Source organism: Anabrus simplex, chromosome 5 (assembly GCF_040414725.1).
Source record: "Anabrus simplex isolate iqAnaSimp1 chromosome 5, ASM4041472v1, whole genome shotgun sequence".
Classification (NCBI taxonomy): domain Eukaryota; kingdom Metazoa; phylum Arthropoda; class Insecta; order Orthoptera; family Tettigoniidae; genus Anabrus; species Anabrus simplex.
The window spans coordinates 261106340-261124225 of record NC_090269.1 but is presented as its reverse complement, the minus strand read 5'-3'; the positions used below and the strand labels follow the sequence as shown (position 1 = coordinate 261124225).

Sequence of the window (17886 nt, the reverse complement as noted above, 5' to 3'; positions counted from 1 at the left end):
ATTACTTTAGAGTTAAATTTGTGTGTCGCAATGTAGTTGATTTGGTTATGCTTGATCCTGTTCTTATCTTCTGATATATGTTCAGGTGATTGCAAACGCTCCGACTCCTTGCTGTCTTTTAGGTGGCTATCCATCAAATCTGATGTAACCTCCTTCTGCTTTCTTGCTGAGCACAACGGTGGAATTCTTTTTCTAAAAGACTTTTCCATAATTGAGTTCAGAAGGTAGTCAGCCTTGAGTGGAACAACCTCTGATTTACAACTACGGTTGTTAACCGCAGAGCAATTCCGATTTAGTTCACTTCTGGAAATCTCCGATTTCCCAGAGGCTATCCAGCCGAACCTTGGGGAGGCACGAACCAAAAATTATATGAAGATGTTGAGTTTGGAGAATTTAATGTTTGGTTTCAAAAAAAAAAAAAAAAAAAAAGAAGTTATTGCTTTTATGTACCACTAACTACCTTTTGACAGAATTTTGTACTGCAGGAGTTCTTTTACGTGCCAATAAATTTACTGACATGAGGCTGACGTATTTGAGCACCTTCAAATACCAACGGACTGAGCCAGAATCGAACCTGCCAAGTTGGGGGGTCAGAAGGCCAGTGCTTCAACTGTCTGAGCCACTCAGGCTGGCCAAAATGTTTGTGACTAATATGACATCAGCAGAGAGAAAGATCCATGGTATTCATTGGTGTAAGTCTGTCATAGCAGTGTTCATTACAAGAATGAACCTAAGCAGTGATATGGATGAGCTCTTATGGACACTGTCAGTAATCAAATGTTATCAGGCACTCCAGACAGACTTAAATGTAGCTTTTTGTCACTATACAAAACAGCTACACCCAATTGACAAACAATTTTATGAAACTGTGCTTTCAAAGTAGAAGACAAAAAAAAAAAAAAAAATAGTAGATCATGTGGTACACAATTGAAGGCCTTCTTGAGATCCAAGAAAGAGATGTAACAGCTCGTACTTCTCACAGCATTTTTCAAATATGAACTATGCAGGATGGTTCGCATTGGTTATGCTGCAATTTTTCACAAATCCAGCTTCATTGCTTTCTTTTTTAAATAATTCTGACCAGCTTGCAAATCCGTCTTTAGAGAATGGATTTGAAGAACTCTGTAGTATAGCTCAGAAGTCAAATCAGTTGATAATTAACATGGTTGGTAGGATTCCTTTCTTTTTAAAATTGAGTACTGTGATTCCGCTGCCAGTCGGTTGGTGTCTGTCCCTCCATATTCATCTGATAGAAGAGTAATGCAATCAAAAATATGTTATGCATAAATGTGAATTAAATGTTAATCATTTATTATTACAAGATATTAGAATCATTCTATATTGAAAGTTAATCATTTACTTATAACTTGGAAAAATATTATATGTAATATAGTGCTGCTTCACCATGACTTGTAAAAATCTATACTTAATTCAGAACTGTGCACAACTAAGTTACATTTAATCCAATTTCAACTGTACTGTTTTAAGCTCCTTCAAGAAAATCTTAACTAAGGTGTTCCCCCACTTATCATTCCCAAGCACTGAAGCCATTGAACAAATCAGTGTCACCGAAGTTAATACTGCTTTGAAAGAAATAAGCCAGAAAAACCCATGGGCCCAGAAAATCTTACAGCAGAACTGGAGAGATATCAGATCAAGCTACTCGCTGTACAGGAAACAAGATTCCCATAAAATGAAGTACTGTATCTATGATGGGCAAGTACAAGATAATAAAGGGACAACCAGCGATCAGGGAATATAAAACTGGTTATAAAAGAAAATCACCTTCAATTCTAGGAACAGCATTTTTTGTTCTCAGTTCAATTATAGACGCGATCATTGATTTTCGATCACCTTCCCCTACATTTTCCATCTTAACCTTGAAGAGTGGAAACAAATAATATCCAATCTTCAATGGGTATGCACCTATTAATAAGGACAACAAGAAAAATCCAGATAAAGTCGAAGAATTCTGGTCTCTCCTGGAAAAAGAGTTGCTGGAAACTCTGGAACACATGATTAAAATATTAATGGGTGATTTTAATGCTCAAGTTGGCAAGGAAAGAAAATACATTATAAGAACCAATAGAAATGGCAAAAGGCTTATTGAAGTGTGTGAAGCATTCAACCTCAAGTTAATGTCCACCCAATTCAAGAAAGAAAGGAAGAAATTAATGAGATGGCATTCACCAAATACCATGTTAGGGGAGTTCCAAATAGACCATGTAGCCACATCGAACCCGGCAGAGATTTTGAACGTTAAAGTGCAGAAAGGTGCAAACATAGATTCTGACCACTACCTCGTTAGAGTCAAGATAAGGTTTATTCCTAATTCCTTCAAAAGACCTTCACCCAAAATCAAGAGATATCGTACTGATGAACTCAAGATAAAACAAGAGATTGTCAAGATCTATCAACGAGAGCTTGAGGTCTTGGAATCTTCGAACTGGGATGAAATAGCAAGGAGGATTCAAGAAGCAGCTGAAAAGACTATAATGATAGCTAAAAAGAAGAAACATCCATGGTGGAATGACGATTGTGAAGTAGCCTTACGGGAAAGGTCTAAAGCGTGGAATAAATGGTGTACTCATCACAGGAATGTCGAAGACGTCAAGGAACAGCGGAAAAACACAGCAAAATTTCTTTGGAATATGAAAAGAAAGTATGAGAAAGAACAGCTGCACAACATAGAAGAAGATTTCAAGAGAAACAACACAAGAGATTTCTATAGAAGGTTTAAAAACAAAATCAAAAAATTCTCCCTTGGTAATCTATGTTTTAAAAGTGAACAAGGGACTCATTATTGGTGACAAGAAGAATTGCGAGTATCTGGCCAACTATTTCCAGAATCTTCTGAATTGTGAACCTCCTGGAGATGGATTGCTGTTTGGAGAGCATCAATTCAAGTTGAAGGATTCATTACCAGCAAATAAGGAAGAAATTAGGGACATCATTAAGCAATTAAAAAACACCAAAGCTCCTGGGAAAGATTAAATTACTGCAGAGTTACTCAAATTTGCAGGTGAAATTATAGTGGAAAAAATAGAGGAATTATTCGCTTTTATTTTGGAAAAAGAAGAAATACCAAGTGATTGGAAGAATGCACTCATTTATCCCTTACACAAAAAAGGGGACCATACTAACGTCAACAATTACAGAGGTATCTCCCTCCTTCTTATAGCATACAAAATCTTATCCAAAGCATCAGGAAAGAGCGTTCATGTGCTGAGCAGATTTATGTTCTAAAATCACTTAAAAAATAAGATCAATGAGAAATCAGAAGAGGACAATCATAACCTTCATTGATTTCAAAAAGGGATATAATTCCATAGACGGTAGAGTGCTCATGAACGTTCTGCAAGAGTTTGGAGTGGATGAGAAATTTCTGGCCATAATTCGACAATCTCTTACAAACACCTTTTCTCAAGTCAAATTTATGGACGAACTTTCAAATCTGTTTGAGATAAAAACGGGTTTGTGGCAAGGAGACTGCCTTTCTCCACTGCTCTTTAATTGCATTTTAGAAAAAGTTATTAGGAAATGGAGGTTAAGAATGACTGAAAATGGAATGAAGAAGGGGGTAAAGATAGGTTGTGAAAAAAAATGCGATGATGTTGGACTGCCTTTTCTTTGCCGACGATGTCGTTCTTATTACAGACAACCGTCAAACAGCCAAGAAACAAGTTGAAGAACTACAAAATGTTGCAGTCAAAACAGCATTAAGAATCTCCTTCGAAAAAAACAGCATTCATGGATTCTATAAAAAAAAAAAAAAAAGGCGACATGGACAGACTTGTTACACTATATGGGGATATTCAGCATGTGCAAAAATGTAAATACCTGGGAGAAATACTCACCCTCAATGGAGATGAAAAGGACAGATTAAAGGAGAGGGTGAGAAGGATGGAGCTGGCATTCAGACTATGTCATGACACCTGTAAGTCCAAGACCCTCTCAATTCAGGCCAAGTTAAAACATTACTGCACAGTGGTTAGAACGGAGTGCCTTTATACAGCGGAAACCTTGACGAGGATGGCTGACCCAGTCCTTGAAAAAAGAGAAAGAAGATTCTTATGAAAAATCTTATACCCAAGAAAGTCGATGAGTGACCCAAACACATTCCGGTTAAGATCGAATTTGGAGCTCTACAAGACAGTAGAAAGAATCATGACTGTGATGAGAAAAAGGAGACTGATGTTTTATGGGCATATCAAAAGAATGAACCCTGAGAGATTGGCCAACCGGATACTTCTTCTGCAGGAAAAGTGGAAAAAACAACCAGGATGGCTTACACAGAAATAGGTAACAAGGAGGAGGATATAAAAGAAAGGACATCATTTAGGAAGAAGGTTGCAGGAATGAAGAGCAACATGCGAAGCCACGGAACATCTCGGTGGAAGAGCGAGTAAGAAGAAGTCAAAGACTCAAGAATCTTTGGCGAGAGTGTAAAGAGAAGGGTATCAGTCTGCATGACAGAAGGAAGAGTGTGTAAATGTGGCTCACAGGTGGCCGTATCGATAAATAATAATAATAGTAATAGATTCAAGTGTCTGTTTCAAACACTACAGGGGTCAGCCAGAGAAGGTCAGTCAAGAAAAGAAACTAATATATGAGTAGAGTATTCGCTTTTACAAAGCCATCTTTGGGTGTCTGAGGTTATGTGGCTGATGACTGGAACACGCAGCACCGTATCTCCCTCGCTTTTTCGCTGATACATGGAGGTGGTTCCAGCTGTCCATGAAGGACATCTAAGACATCCTGTTCTTGTCCTTAGAGACTCAATTATGATTCAAAGAATCAACATCTATGGTGTAAATGTAAATCCCCGAACAAGTGTTCTTGATCCACAAATTCAGTTTTAAGTACGGTATAACTGTTTTGGATTAATTTATGATATATATACATAAATATTCTGCCTGCTGTCATTTCTAGACAGATGCAGTACTTTTGCATCCATCTCTTGGTGTAGGCCAGAGCAAAGTGTAGCTTCCACCGAAGTCCCAGTCTCATCCATGGCTGTGACAATATGGAAGCTGCTGGGATATGGGTGGTGCCGAATAATGACATTCAGAGCACAACCAGTGCGTCTGAGGGTTGTGAAAGGTGTTGCGCATAGGGTTAGTTGTGCTACAATGGCCCAGTGAGGAAAGGAATGGCCAACTACTTCACTTCTTGTCCTGCCTAGTACACCTCATTTTGGTACTGCCATTGGTTTTTGTGGTTTTCATAGCTGCATAGCCTTAGGTGGTGCTATTTGAGGATCCAACCAGCCTCTGGGCTGATGACCAAACAAACATATAAATATTCAGCTGCAATAATACAGGCCTTTTGTGTAAATAAAAGGCTAAACATGAGGAAATCAGTATCACACAGTATAGCAAGCCGAGACTAGCATGACTCAAAGAAGCGACCAGAGGGCGAGCATAATACTGTATTATTTAATTTAAAAATTATTATGTAACTCCACTATCTGTATGGTAATAGTAATAATTACTGTGTTCTTATCTCTGGTGGGATACTGGTACACAAATGCAATGCATAAAGTAATTATTTTACTGTTTGAACATTGAAGTTTACACATAAAACATGACTTATTTAATGCTTCAATAATGCAACGAGAAGGTACAAATTATGGGACAGGGTACATTGTGTATCTACAAGGATTGTAGAAACACTGCATCACAAAAAATAGTGAAGGAGTTCATGGTGAAAGTAGCAATTTAACAAAGCAAGCACACATTTAAGAAACAACATTTCATTCTACAAACATTCACTACACAATTACCACTACCACAGGAAGAGAAATATATACAGAGATTCAGCAAAAATTGTTTTGCACACTGATAGAAATGACAGAGTAAACTAACAAAAATACTAAATATATATTCCATTAAAGGTCTATGAATGAAGTGAGAAGTAAACGATGGAATAATGGATGCTCCACTTAAGTTATATAAATCTACAAAATGTGGATGCATGATTAACCTATGACAATGTTGAACAACTGAACAGATAAACCGATGTAGTACATAATCTCAGTAATATGATGGTGAGAATGACTCACCAAGATGATGACGATATAACAGCATAGAAGTAACAAATGATGATGATAATGACATCAGAAAATCATACATAAATGCATATGCTGAAAATTAAACAAAGAGAATAAGAACGCTATTGGTTTTATGTCCCACTACTGTTATGGTTTTTGGAGATACCAAAGTGCTGTACCAATGCGAGGCTGGTATATTTGAGCACCTTCATATACCATCAGACTGAGTCAGGATTAAACCTGTCAACTTGAGCTCACAAGGCCAGTGCTCTATTATCTGAGCTACGCAGCCCGGCTAAACAAAGACAGAATGACAGTCAGGAGCAAAGTGATAACTTAAAAATTTGTTTGTGAGACAACTGTTCTATGCCTTTGCACAGGCATGTTTATGGTTTTCCTAATTTTCTTTCCTCTAAACAACTGAAGGTGTGTAAAGAAACTAACTAACTGCGTTACAGCAAGAAGAATAAGATTCAGATGTCTCCTCCTTGGATCCATGACTCATATTACATTGCAATGGTTATTGCATCTGCCATTCCAAATATGCGACTTTGGGTGGGCTTTGTGACGTCATCTGTATAGTCCACCCGCTTCCTCGTCAGCTGCACCACTCATCAACAAGCTAACGCCAGGCTGGTCCCTTGTAGCGGCAGACCAGGATGGAAATTACAAGATGATAAATCTGGAGTATTCTATAACGTGACGTTTCTGGATGTATCCAGTTCCAGGACCATTCTGGAATGTTTGGTCTCCATATATAAAGGTGGCAGATGAACGTGAGCTACTTCAATTTGAGCTCAGTCGGAGAGCGATATGGTTCAGTCCTGTGAGTGACTGTTGTGAGTGAACTGATGGCAGATACGAATAGACCAGTTGTGTAGTAAGGGAGAATGCAGCAGAGAAGCAACACGGGACATTGGTACAAGACTTCAGTGTGAGTGATTATATGTAGTAAATGAAAAAAGTGAATTTTAACTCTATCAAAGTTTTATCCATTTTATCAGAATGTTTGCTCCCAGTTTCAAAACAAATTGAGCGGTTAACACAATATATATTCAAAAAAGCTGTGCACTAATTTTTAAGTAGTGTGTTATATTATGGTTATTTTAACCCAGCAACATCTTTTCTAAAAGAACCTCACAATAAACAAAATAGAGCAATTACAAAATAAATATGCAGACTCTTTCAGGTGTATTCAACATGTACCCTAAAATACTGAAATGCATTTAAAGTTTTTTTAAAAAGGCTGAATGACTGGAATGAAATTTACAGTCAAAAACTGAAATCTTTTGAAATTCTGATCTGGTAAGAAATCACTTTCAGGACCATTTCAGTCTATTTCAGAATTATTTGTCAACATTCTTACCAAATACATTGCCAGTGATAGTCAGTAATGAAGAATACACAATAGTCCCTGAACAATATGTGGACACAAATAAACAAGCCTTCTTGCCCTAGCTTAAACTTTCAGCTTCCATACAGTGTTCACAATAGGACCACAATGTTTCCTTCTAGAGCATCGGTGGGCAATGAGAGCTCCCTGCCCCTTGAGTTAACAGCATGAGCACGGGAAGGGCTGAGAGCAGCTGACTTCTAATAGCTTGTGCTGTACAGATTAGACGGCAATATGCAGAGTCAAGGCACAAGCAAAGCCACAGTAATGTACCTGGCTGAGTATATTATGTTTACGCAATACAATCGTAGAGTTAGTTTGTCGTTCATTGTTTATGCTGTATTCCTAAACAAGCTTTTATGTTGGCCTGCAATATTTTTATGAGTACAGGTAGTAGTCAAAGGAGTATTTAGTTATCACATGTCAAAATAATTAATTTTGTTTCATGCGCACAACCTAATGAAATGAATATAATTAAAGGTATTTATTTAGCACAAGTCATTTGTATACATAATAACTTATTTTGTTTCCTCACCATTATCTAATACACTGAATAGAATGAAATATTAGGCACAATAAAAATGTTAAAAGTTTAAATCTGTTTAGATACACGCCCCTTCACTAGTTTCAACTTAGAGCTGTGCAAGCAGCTGCTAGGCTATACCTTCCATCAGAGAGCATACTCAACTCCTTCACCTGCCTGAGCTGTAGCGCTGCTCATTGAGCCGAATTGTGCCTACATTTGTCCTAGAAAGTTCAGCTCTTGGATATTTCTCATCCTCTGAGCCTGTTTTGCTCTGTGTGTAGTTTAAAAATAAAAAAATAAAAAAAAGAAACATCACTCAACCATCCTCCTTGTAATTCTTTCACTCTATCTCTTCTTGTCTTCTGTAGCATACTTCTTAAGAAATTTAATTTCTGTTCATGGTATTTGATTTTCATGCATCATCACCATCATCATCATCTTGAACTTCATTTCACAAGAGACTAGGGACAGATATTAATCAGTACTTCCCAAAATACTGAAATTGATCTGTCCATATTTTTCTTGTCAAAAATTTTACATAAACCTTCACAAACATTCCCCACCACCTTAAAGCATTTCAGGCTAAGACATAAAGAAACATCAATCAACAGATTTGACAGTAAAAAATAAAATAAAAATCTTACATATCATTTCCTTCCATAAAAGCAAGAAATAATTTAGAACAAAAATATGAAACCTGGAAGTACATAAAAAAAAAAAAAAAAAGGCCTTTTGAAAAAGCAAACTTCACTTCCAAACACACAAATTCAGGAAGAACGAAGACCACAACCCCCACTGGACCATAATGGCCTAGGAAATTCTCATCTCCTTACCGCGCTGTGTAACTCAAGACATATGAAGTACCAACTTTTCTTGACTTTGCAGATCCCGACTTTATACGTCTATGTTGAAGAGCATGCCAACACAGTGATAAATACAAAGAAAAAAATGATCAATAAACAACAAAGCATTTGTATAAAGTTAAAAAAATGGATACTCATTAGCGCTCTTACAATTTATCTGAAAAGAAATTACTTCAATAATAAGTTTCTTCCCAACAAAAGTTCTAATATTTCTGCCATTGAGACACAGATTAAGCTCCTTGAGATCCATGCAAAGTAACATGAAATAATCTCTAGGGCAGGCCTTTGGGTTGTTAAGCCATGTTGAACTTACAATGTTTATACTGATATTTCCCTACCAAGCATAACCAGCATCTTCAAAATAATAATAATTTCATGTGGCTATTACAACTCGGTGCAGCCCTTAAAAGCCAGACTCTCCAACGACGGTGGACGGCATCTGTTGTGGGAAGAAAACTGATGTCACTGCGGAGGAGGGAAGTTCAGTTTGTGGTGTCTAACTCGCAGAAATGTTAGGGATAGAAGAAGCGTTCAGCTCCCAAGCCAAAGAACTTGAACATAAGCTGTTAGAATTTCATAACTCGGCTGGGAATCAAATCCAGTATCTGAAGTCCAAAGACCAAAATGCTGACCATTCAGCCAAGGAGTTAGACTCTGGAATAAATGATCCAGTCTTCCTGGATGAATGAGTCAGTAAAAGTCTGACGTGGCATAACAACTCAAAAGCCTATTCCAGAGATTATTTAACTGGCCAGGAAAACCTACACCAGTTATGAAATGCTTACATAAGAATGAGGAACAATAAATAAACTAATAAGAAAAATTTAATTCTGAACAGAAAGTATTATCCAAGAATCATGATTACTTCCCATTTTCAATTACATGATCTTCTAATAAATCTACATGTTGAAGAACATTCTGTTAGCGAGGAAATATTGGTTAGAGGATGAATCAAATTCTCTACCCTTTCACACAGTCACTACAACCTGAAACTTCTACTTTCATCATCATCATATTCATCATCATCTGAAAGATGTGCCCTTTTGCTGAAAACATTCTTAACTTTTTTTCCTGGTGTCCTAATCATTTGCCAGTAATTCTGACATCTGGAGACTTCTAGTTCACCTTCAATTATCCTTTTCCTCTCGTACTCATACATTTTCCTCCAAACATGTTTGTTATAGAGCTATTGTGTTTAAACAATAAGTGGCCAAAAAGTTTTGTTTTCTTCCTCTGGATATTATCGATGAGGCTTCTTTGTTCCTTTAATTTTTTCAAAACTTATTCAATGATTTTTCTTTCTAACCAGCTACTTTTTGTAAGTCTTGTCCACAACCGTATTTCCATTGTCTGTAGATGCCTTTTTTTCTTGTCAAGAGAGTCCAACTTTCACAACTGTATAACAATACATTACAAATAAATGTCTTCACACTGCTTCTTCTATGCTGAGAAAGTTATTTACTAATAAAGTTCTTCTCTTTATGAAAGCTTGTTTTGCTACACAGTGATTCTTCTTTGAATTTCCATCAAACTGCTAAGATATCAGAATTTGTAAATTTGCTGTATTATATTACTTCCAATGTAAGTGTTGGATTTTCTTATTTGTTTTGATCTGTTAACAGTCATAATTTTAGTTTTATTGGCACTGATCTTCCATCACTCTGTCCAGGGAACTCCTCGTCAGGCAATGGATCACTGACAATTGACCTCCACTTTACCCTTTTTTCAGAATAGATGGGAATTTGTGTAGTTTCTTCTGCATGTCCTTTTCACTGTCAGCCAATAGTGTAATGTTATCAAAAAATCTTATATATTGGATGGCAATCCCATTTACCTTGATTCCAGAGGTTTCTGAAGTGAATATTTTTTCTGCTGTTTCAATGAAGAGCACCATATCTGCTTTGTCCATATATGCTATTGTTACGATGGGCTCGCCACACCCAAAGGCATTTTATACCTACTGCCAGGTTCAAAATTAGGCCGCCCCTAAAATGGAAACAGACGCCTTTCGTAGCCGCTCCTCTGGAGAACAGACGCTACGGGTTTGCCCCTTTCGCCATCTCCGCCGTACCGAAGTCCACCTTCTCCGCCGTAGATGCCGTTGAGGTCTTCACTCGTAACCCTGAGCTGGGACCCATACCAGATGTTATGGTGTTATGGGTGCCATGTGCCAATGGAAGCAAAGGATACTATGTACAAGATGTATTACGTACCCATAACAACTTACAGAGCAGAAACTTGGACAATGACAAAGAAGGATGAGAGTCGAATACAGGCAGCCGAAATGAAATTCTTGAGGAGTATGATACAGAAGAGTAGAAGAGACAAAATAAGGAATGAGAAAATCCGGGAAGAAATTGGAGTGGAAAAAATGAATGATAGAATAGAGAAGAGCCGACTAAGATGGTTTGGGCACATAAAGTGAATGAGCGACGAAAGAATGCCAAAAAAGGTGATGGAAATGCAAATCCAAGGAAGGAGAGGCCGTGGACAACCACGATTGAGATGGAAGGATACCATCCAACGCAGCATTATAGAAAGAAACCTGGACTGGGACACAGTGTTGGAGGAGGAGTGGTGGAAAGACCGAAGAAAGTGGAGAGGAACCATATTTGCCCCTACTCGGCTACAGCTGGATAAAGGGAAATGATGATGATGATTCAATGAAGAGGTTAAATAAACATGGTGATGGGGAACAACCTTGTCTTATTGCTTTTTAAATTTTAGCTTCATGCTGTTCAGTGATTTCTATCTTCACACTCTGGTTTTGGTAGAGGTTCAATATTCTTCTTCTGTCTTCCCAATCTAGGTGTTTTAATTTAATTTGATTGTATGTTTCCTTCCATTCCATAGACACCCACTACTTCTTTCAAAATTCAAATCAAACCCTACCAAATTCATACATTTCTAGCTTATTCATGAAACTCATAACTACTGTAGTCCAATCCTACCAACATCCATGCACAGTTTATCAATCAGTATCAACTCAGTATGATGCAACTCCCATTGTGTCTCACACGCTTTTCTTCCCTACTCAGAAACTACTTGACAGTAGCACTACTGTGATCAACAGAGTCCTCCCAATTATATTCATGGCTCTCTTCCTCCTGACTGTATCAAGTACAAAACATCTACCAAAATAGTACATATAAAATTAAAGATAAAATAAATAAAAAACCACTTCAAAGGCTGTAGCAGTTGTTTCTCCAACAATCATATCTACTACATGCAGTGCAAATTCTGCCCATCCTTCTAATGAATATTGGTCCTAACTCAGATTTCTGTCCACCTGAATGAACAACCAAACATAAAACAATGCTTTCTTCTACAGTTCCATTCGGTTCCACTACCACCATTTCACTTTTGACAAGGACTTTACTGTTGCACCTGTCAAAATGTTGAAGGACCCCACTCAGCAACAGTATCTCCCAAATGACAATCCAGGATTGTTCGTGAAAGTATCAATGTAGAATTTTAAGTAGCTTTAATTTGATCTCCTGAGTGGTTACTGTCATTGCAAACTCCACCAGAGTATACCCACTCAGCGCACAGCACACAGATGTAATTTCAGTCTATACTAACCTTATCTTCTGCTCAATCCGTTGTATGTATCATTTATTCATACTCATTTATTTTTGTTATCATGCTACTGAATAATGAGTATTTCTTTCAAGTTAATCTCTTTCTTTCTTATCTACCTTTTCCAGTTTAATAAAATTACCTTAGATTAAGGACTGTTTCTAAAGTATCAAAGAAATGAAGGAATTCTCATCACATGGTAACATAGTTGAAATCAGGTGAACTATAGCTTGGAACATAACCAGCGATTGTTTAAAGGTAGAGGTTTTTCTTCTTTTTTTCATTCAGAAAGTTGGAGTATAGGAATATACACAAGAAATAAACAAAAGATGGATCATTTTGAGTTAAGGGAGTAATGATAGGAGAGACAGGACAAATACCATGTTTCCACAAACATTTTTCTTTAAATAATGAGCTCTCTCCTCATCGATTCCCAGTCCTCTAGATCTACTTCTCTGTTTTTGAGTATATTCCTATCCTCACTCTTAGCATCCTGTCCTTGATACATATCATGAAACATAAAGTAAAAAAAACTTATATCAGGTGTACTTCTACTGCATTTACCCAGTTTATTGTAACTTATTTTTGAAACACTTGATAATGTCCTTAACATTAATAGCAGTGATTTTGTATTCCTCTTACCTTTACCATCTCAGTATAATTCAGAATAAAACATTAAAATTCTACAATTCTGAAAAATATTCCTTGACTGAAATGGAATGGCGTATAGCTTTTAGTGCCGGGATTGTCCGAGGAGTTCGGCTCTCCAGGTGCAGGTCTTTTGAACTGACACCCTTAGGCAACCTGCGCGTCATGATGAGGATGAAATGACGATGAAGATGACACATACGCCCAGTGCCTGTGTCAGCTAAATTAACCAATGATGGTTAAAATTCCCGACCCTGCCGGGAATCGAACCTGGGACCCCTGTGACCAAAGGCCAGCATGCTAACCATTTAGCCATGGAGCCGGGCATTCCTTGACTGATTCCATTAGAGCTCTGCAACATCTCTGGTCCTCCCCCTCATATATTTTTCAGTGTAGAAACCATCTAATATGTTGTGTTGTGAGGATTGAGAATAATGTTTGTAACTAATTATTTTGCCTTAGAATTTGGATCAGTGTCTTGGGACCTGTGATGTGCTATCACAGCATTTTCTTTAAGTGAGGAAGAGTCACGTTTAGAATAACCACTACACTACCAGCACTAGAATTCGAACCTCAGAAAGCTGCACCATCTCAGTCCAATTGTGGAGTGTCAGATAATGTACTTAGTTACAAAGTTGGATCTGGTACCAAGTGAGAGACATGCTTGACTGTTTAATTTAGCATAAATATTGAAGCATGCTTGAAGAAGTTTAGGGTAAGTACCTAAAAATGAAGCAAAAATATTTGTCGGTACTTCAACATTACACCACCATTCTAATTTGTTTATTATATAAAATATTTGTTGGATTATATGTTATAACACTCATACCAACACATCCACTGAACATCTCTCAATAATTCTCTATGGCCATTACGATGTGCATTCAAGTTCTAAGGCATCCGATTTTTTTTTCTCCAGACTGGAAAGAAATAGAAACATGTGCATTGTTTTAAAAAGAGCCCGCGTTTGTTGTCAAAACGTCACAGAGATGGCAGCAATATACGACAGATGGATTTTTAGCGCCAGCCGCGAGAATGAGAACTGTTTTAGATACTTAAAATGGCGACGTTTTCCTTACGTGAACAGCGTGCAATCATTCGTTTTTTGAATTTGCGTGGTGTGACACCAATTGAAATTCATCGACAGTTGAAGGAGACATGTGGTGATGGAGTTATGGATGTGTCGAAGGTGCGTTCGTGGGTGCGACAGTTTAATGAAGGCTGAACATCGTGTGACAACAAGCCGAAACAACCTCGGGCTCGCACAAGCCGGTCTGATGACATGATCGAGAAAGTGGAGAGAATTGTTTTGGGGGATCGCCGAATGACTGTTGAACAGATCGCTTCCAGTGTTGGCATTTCCGTGGGTTCTGTGCACACAATCCTGCATGACGACCTGAAAATGTGAAAAGTGTCATCCAGGTGGGTGCCACGAATGCTGACGGACGACCACAAAGCTGCCCGTGTGGCATGTTGCCAAGCAATGTTGACGCGCAACGACAGCATGAATGGGACTTTCTTTTCGTCGATTGTGACAATGGATGAGACGTGGATGCCATTTTTCAATCCAGAAACAAAGCGCCAGTCAGCTCAATGGAAGCACACAGATTCACCGCCACCAAAAAAAAATTCGGGTAACCGCCAGTGCTGAAAAAATGATGGTGTATTGCTTAATTACACACTCCTACAGTATAATGTACTTAAGCTTCAGGGATACAATGGGACAGTATTTTGACAAGCTCCTAAAAACAAAAGAGGAAGATATCCCAATTACATGGACAGAAGTAGAGCAAGCTCTCCATAAGATGAGAAGTGGTAAGTCAGCAGGAGCTGATGAAGTTACAGCTGACATGATTAAAGCTACTGGTTCACCAGGAATACAGTGGCTGTATAGAGTTCTCAGAACAATGTGGAAGGATAACGAAATACCTGAAGATTGGACAAAAGGGATGATGTTTAAGAAAGGGAGTAGAAGGAAAAGTGGAAATTATAGAGGCATTACTCTGCTATCACATGGCCTCAACATTATGGAGAAGATCACTGAAGCCAGAGTAAGGGATATACTAGAGCCCATCTTAGAAGACAAACAACATGGCTTTAGGGCTGGAAGAAGCACAACAGATCTGATATTTGCTTTGAGGATGTTGGCAGAGAAACACTGGGAAAGATGAAAAGACCTAATTATTGTGTTTATGGACCTTGAAAAGGTATACGATAATGTTCCTAGATCAACTATTTGGAAAAGTCTTTGAAAACTTGGTGTACCAGAGTACCTTGTTAGGAAGATCCAAAATATACTAATTGCAAAAGCTGTGTCAGTGTTGGAGATGGTCACTCTGAATGGTTCAATACAACCAGAGGAGTGCAACAGAGAACTGCCTTATCACCTCTTCTATTCATAGCAGTTATGGATACCATTTTAAAGGAACTAAAAGGAAAAGGTAATAAAGATCTTCAGGCTCTGGTGTTTGCAGGCGATGTAGCAATATGAGATGAAACAGAGGAGGGAGTGCAAAATAATCTGAATGCACGGTGTAAGAAGTTTGATGATTATGGAATGAAATTGAACCCATCAAAAACAGTAGTATTGAAAATCAGCAGACATAACACAAAATGCAGCATAAAAATACAGGATCACCAAGTTGAAGTAGTACACTAATTCTGATATTTAGGAAGTGTAATGGCTAGTAATAATAGAGCTGAGATAGAAATAACAAACAGAGTAACCAAAGGCTCTAACTTTCACATATCATTAGACACCTACTATGGGATGAGAAAGGTCCCACAAAGAACAAAAGTGATCCTGTACAAGTCATATTTCATTCCCATCCTTACATATTCTCTGGAAACCTGCACACTAACATCAAAGGATTGTAGTAGGATTCAAGCCTGTGAAATTAAATTTCTTAGAACTGCCCTCCAAAAGACACAACTTGATCACGTGAAGAATGATGAGATCCAATCTAACCTTGATCTAAATGCATCGATGGAGGAAGACTTAGGTCATCTAGACTTAAATGGTTTGGGCATGTTAAATGAATGAATAGCACAAAGTTACCATGTAAAAGAGAATAACAGGTAGAAGACCAGCTGGAAGACCAAGAAGAAGATGGATAGACCAACTGAGGGAAGACATGGAGAGAAGAGGATGGAACTGGGAATCTGTCATGGACATCAACATATTTTTGAATAGGCAACTTTGGAAAACGCTTGTTTTCAAACACTCTACCCGGCTCGCTGGAAGTGTAAACCGATGATGATGATGATGATGATGGTTCATTTTCATTTTCATGTTAGCATGCAAAAATGAACACAACGAAAATTGTTCTGATCGACTGCACATTTGTATGCGTCTATGATGATGATGATGATGATGATGATGATGATGATGATGATGATGCTTGTTGTTTTAAGGGTCCTAACATCGAAGGTCATCGGCCCCTAATGGAACGAGATGGACATGATACATGATATTTAAAATTTTAAAATATATCCACTGACAAGAGTTTAAAAAATGGTGATGAGAAAATGAGTACGAGATTAAAACAGCAGTGGATCTAATTTGCAATGCCTTATTTTCTAATAAAATCAGAGAAAATATGGGAAGAAAAGGAATAAGGCATTGCCTGGTAGTGCAGATATATATACATAATTTACATTAGACGTTAAAATAACACATTAAAATACGCAACACAAACTAAAATGAAGTCAATGGGATAAAAGCGCAATTGACAGAAATACACGAGGACAAAGGACATCATTAGACACGATAAAACAGACCACTATCCCTCATAAAGCGGATGACGAGGTCTGCAGACTGCTCGCCATCTCCCAAGATAAGGGAGATGGTACCCGGGAGGCTAAGACTACGGCGAAGTTCGACCACGTCCATACACTCCGCAAGGACGTGCATCACGGTAAGATGGTCGCTGCAGGTACACACCGGAGGGGGTTCTCCTTTCAAAAGATGCGAGTGAGTCATGATACCGTGGCCGATCCAAGGACGACACAACACCACGGCCTCCCCCCGCGAAGCCCGAAGGGAAGTCCTCCATACGTTCGTTCCTTTTATCGCTCTCAGCTTATTGGGAATTGGAATGGCCTGCCACTCTATCTCCCAATGGGACATAACCAGATGTCGCAGCTGAGAGCGAATATGCGGCTAGGAGGCGTGACCAGTCTTAAAGAAAATAATGGTTAGGAAAAGCATTGTGAGATATGACCTTCTGCCCGAACAGTGACAAATTGTTACTTGATGTAGGACAGTAATGCAATCACATAAGAGACTTCAGCATTTAAAAAAAATTCTATTATCATGAGCTATGCAGTGCTACTGTGAGGGGTTAATTTATATTGAAACATAGTTACAGTACAAATGGTATAAAATATGTGTCAAGAATACCTCACCTCAGACTGAGATCTGGAGATGCACATCGTACAATAGGGCTGGGAATAGGTGGAACCACCCGAAAGGCGAACGTGACATAATTCTTCCAAACGTGCATGTAGATATCACGCTCATTAACAGGTTTCTTGACTGTCGTTGAACCTCGCAGAAGAGAGGCACGGTTATCATTCACAGGCCTGTCAAATAATGAATAATAAATTATTAAGAGATCCATTTGTAAGAAATAATTTTCATACAAATACTACGAGTAAAAAGGTCAACTTAAAAGTCTCACAAATAGGCTACACAGGTGAAAATGTTAGATCAACTCAGAATATTAAACCAAACCCATCTGATGTGCAGTCAGATGTGGTATACTTTACAGCAGAAAAGTAGTGTAAGGGACACTATGAGTAGCAGTCTTTAATTCATATGTTT

At 38.1% G+C, this 17886-nt stretch overlaps 1 protein-coding gene across 2 annotated transcripts in view; it reads right to left on the bottom strand.

Moving 5' to 3' along the window:
- Nucleotides 1–17886, bottom strand: part of fry (Protein furry) — a 1574680-nt gene that overhangs the window by 1403699 nt on the left and 153095 nt on the right. For both annotated transcript variants that reach the window (XR_011018272.1, XM_068227610.1), the window contains exon 18: nt 17469–17645. Coding sequence is in view for 1 of the 2 variants with exons in the window: in XM_068227610.1 (XP_068083711.1) it covers nt 17469–17645 (177 nt within the window). In the remaining variant the exon portion in view is untranslated. The remainder of the gene's footprint in view (nt 1–17468; nt 17646–17886) is intronic.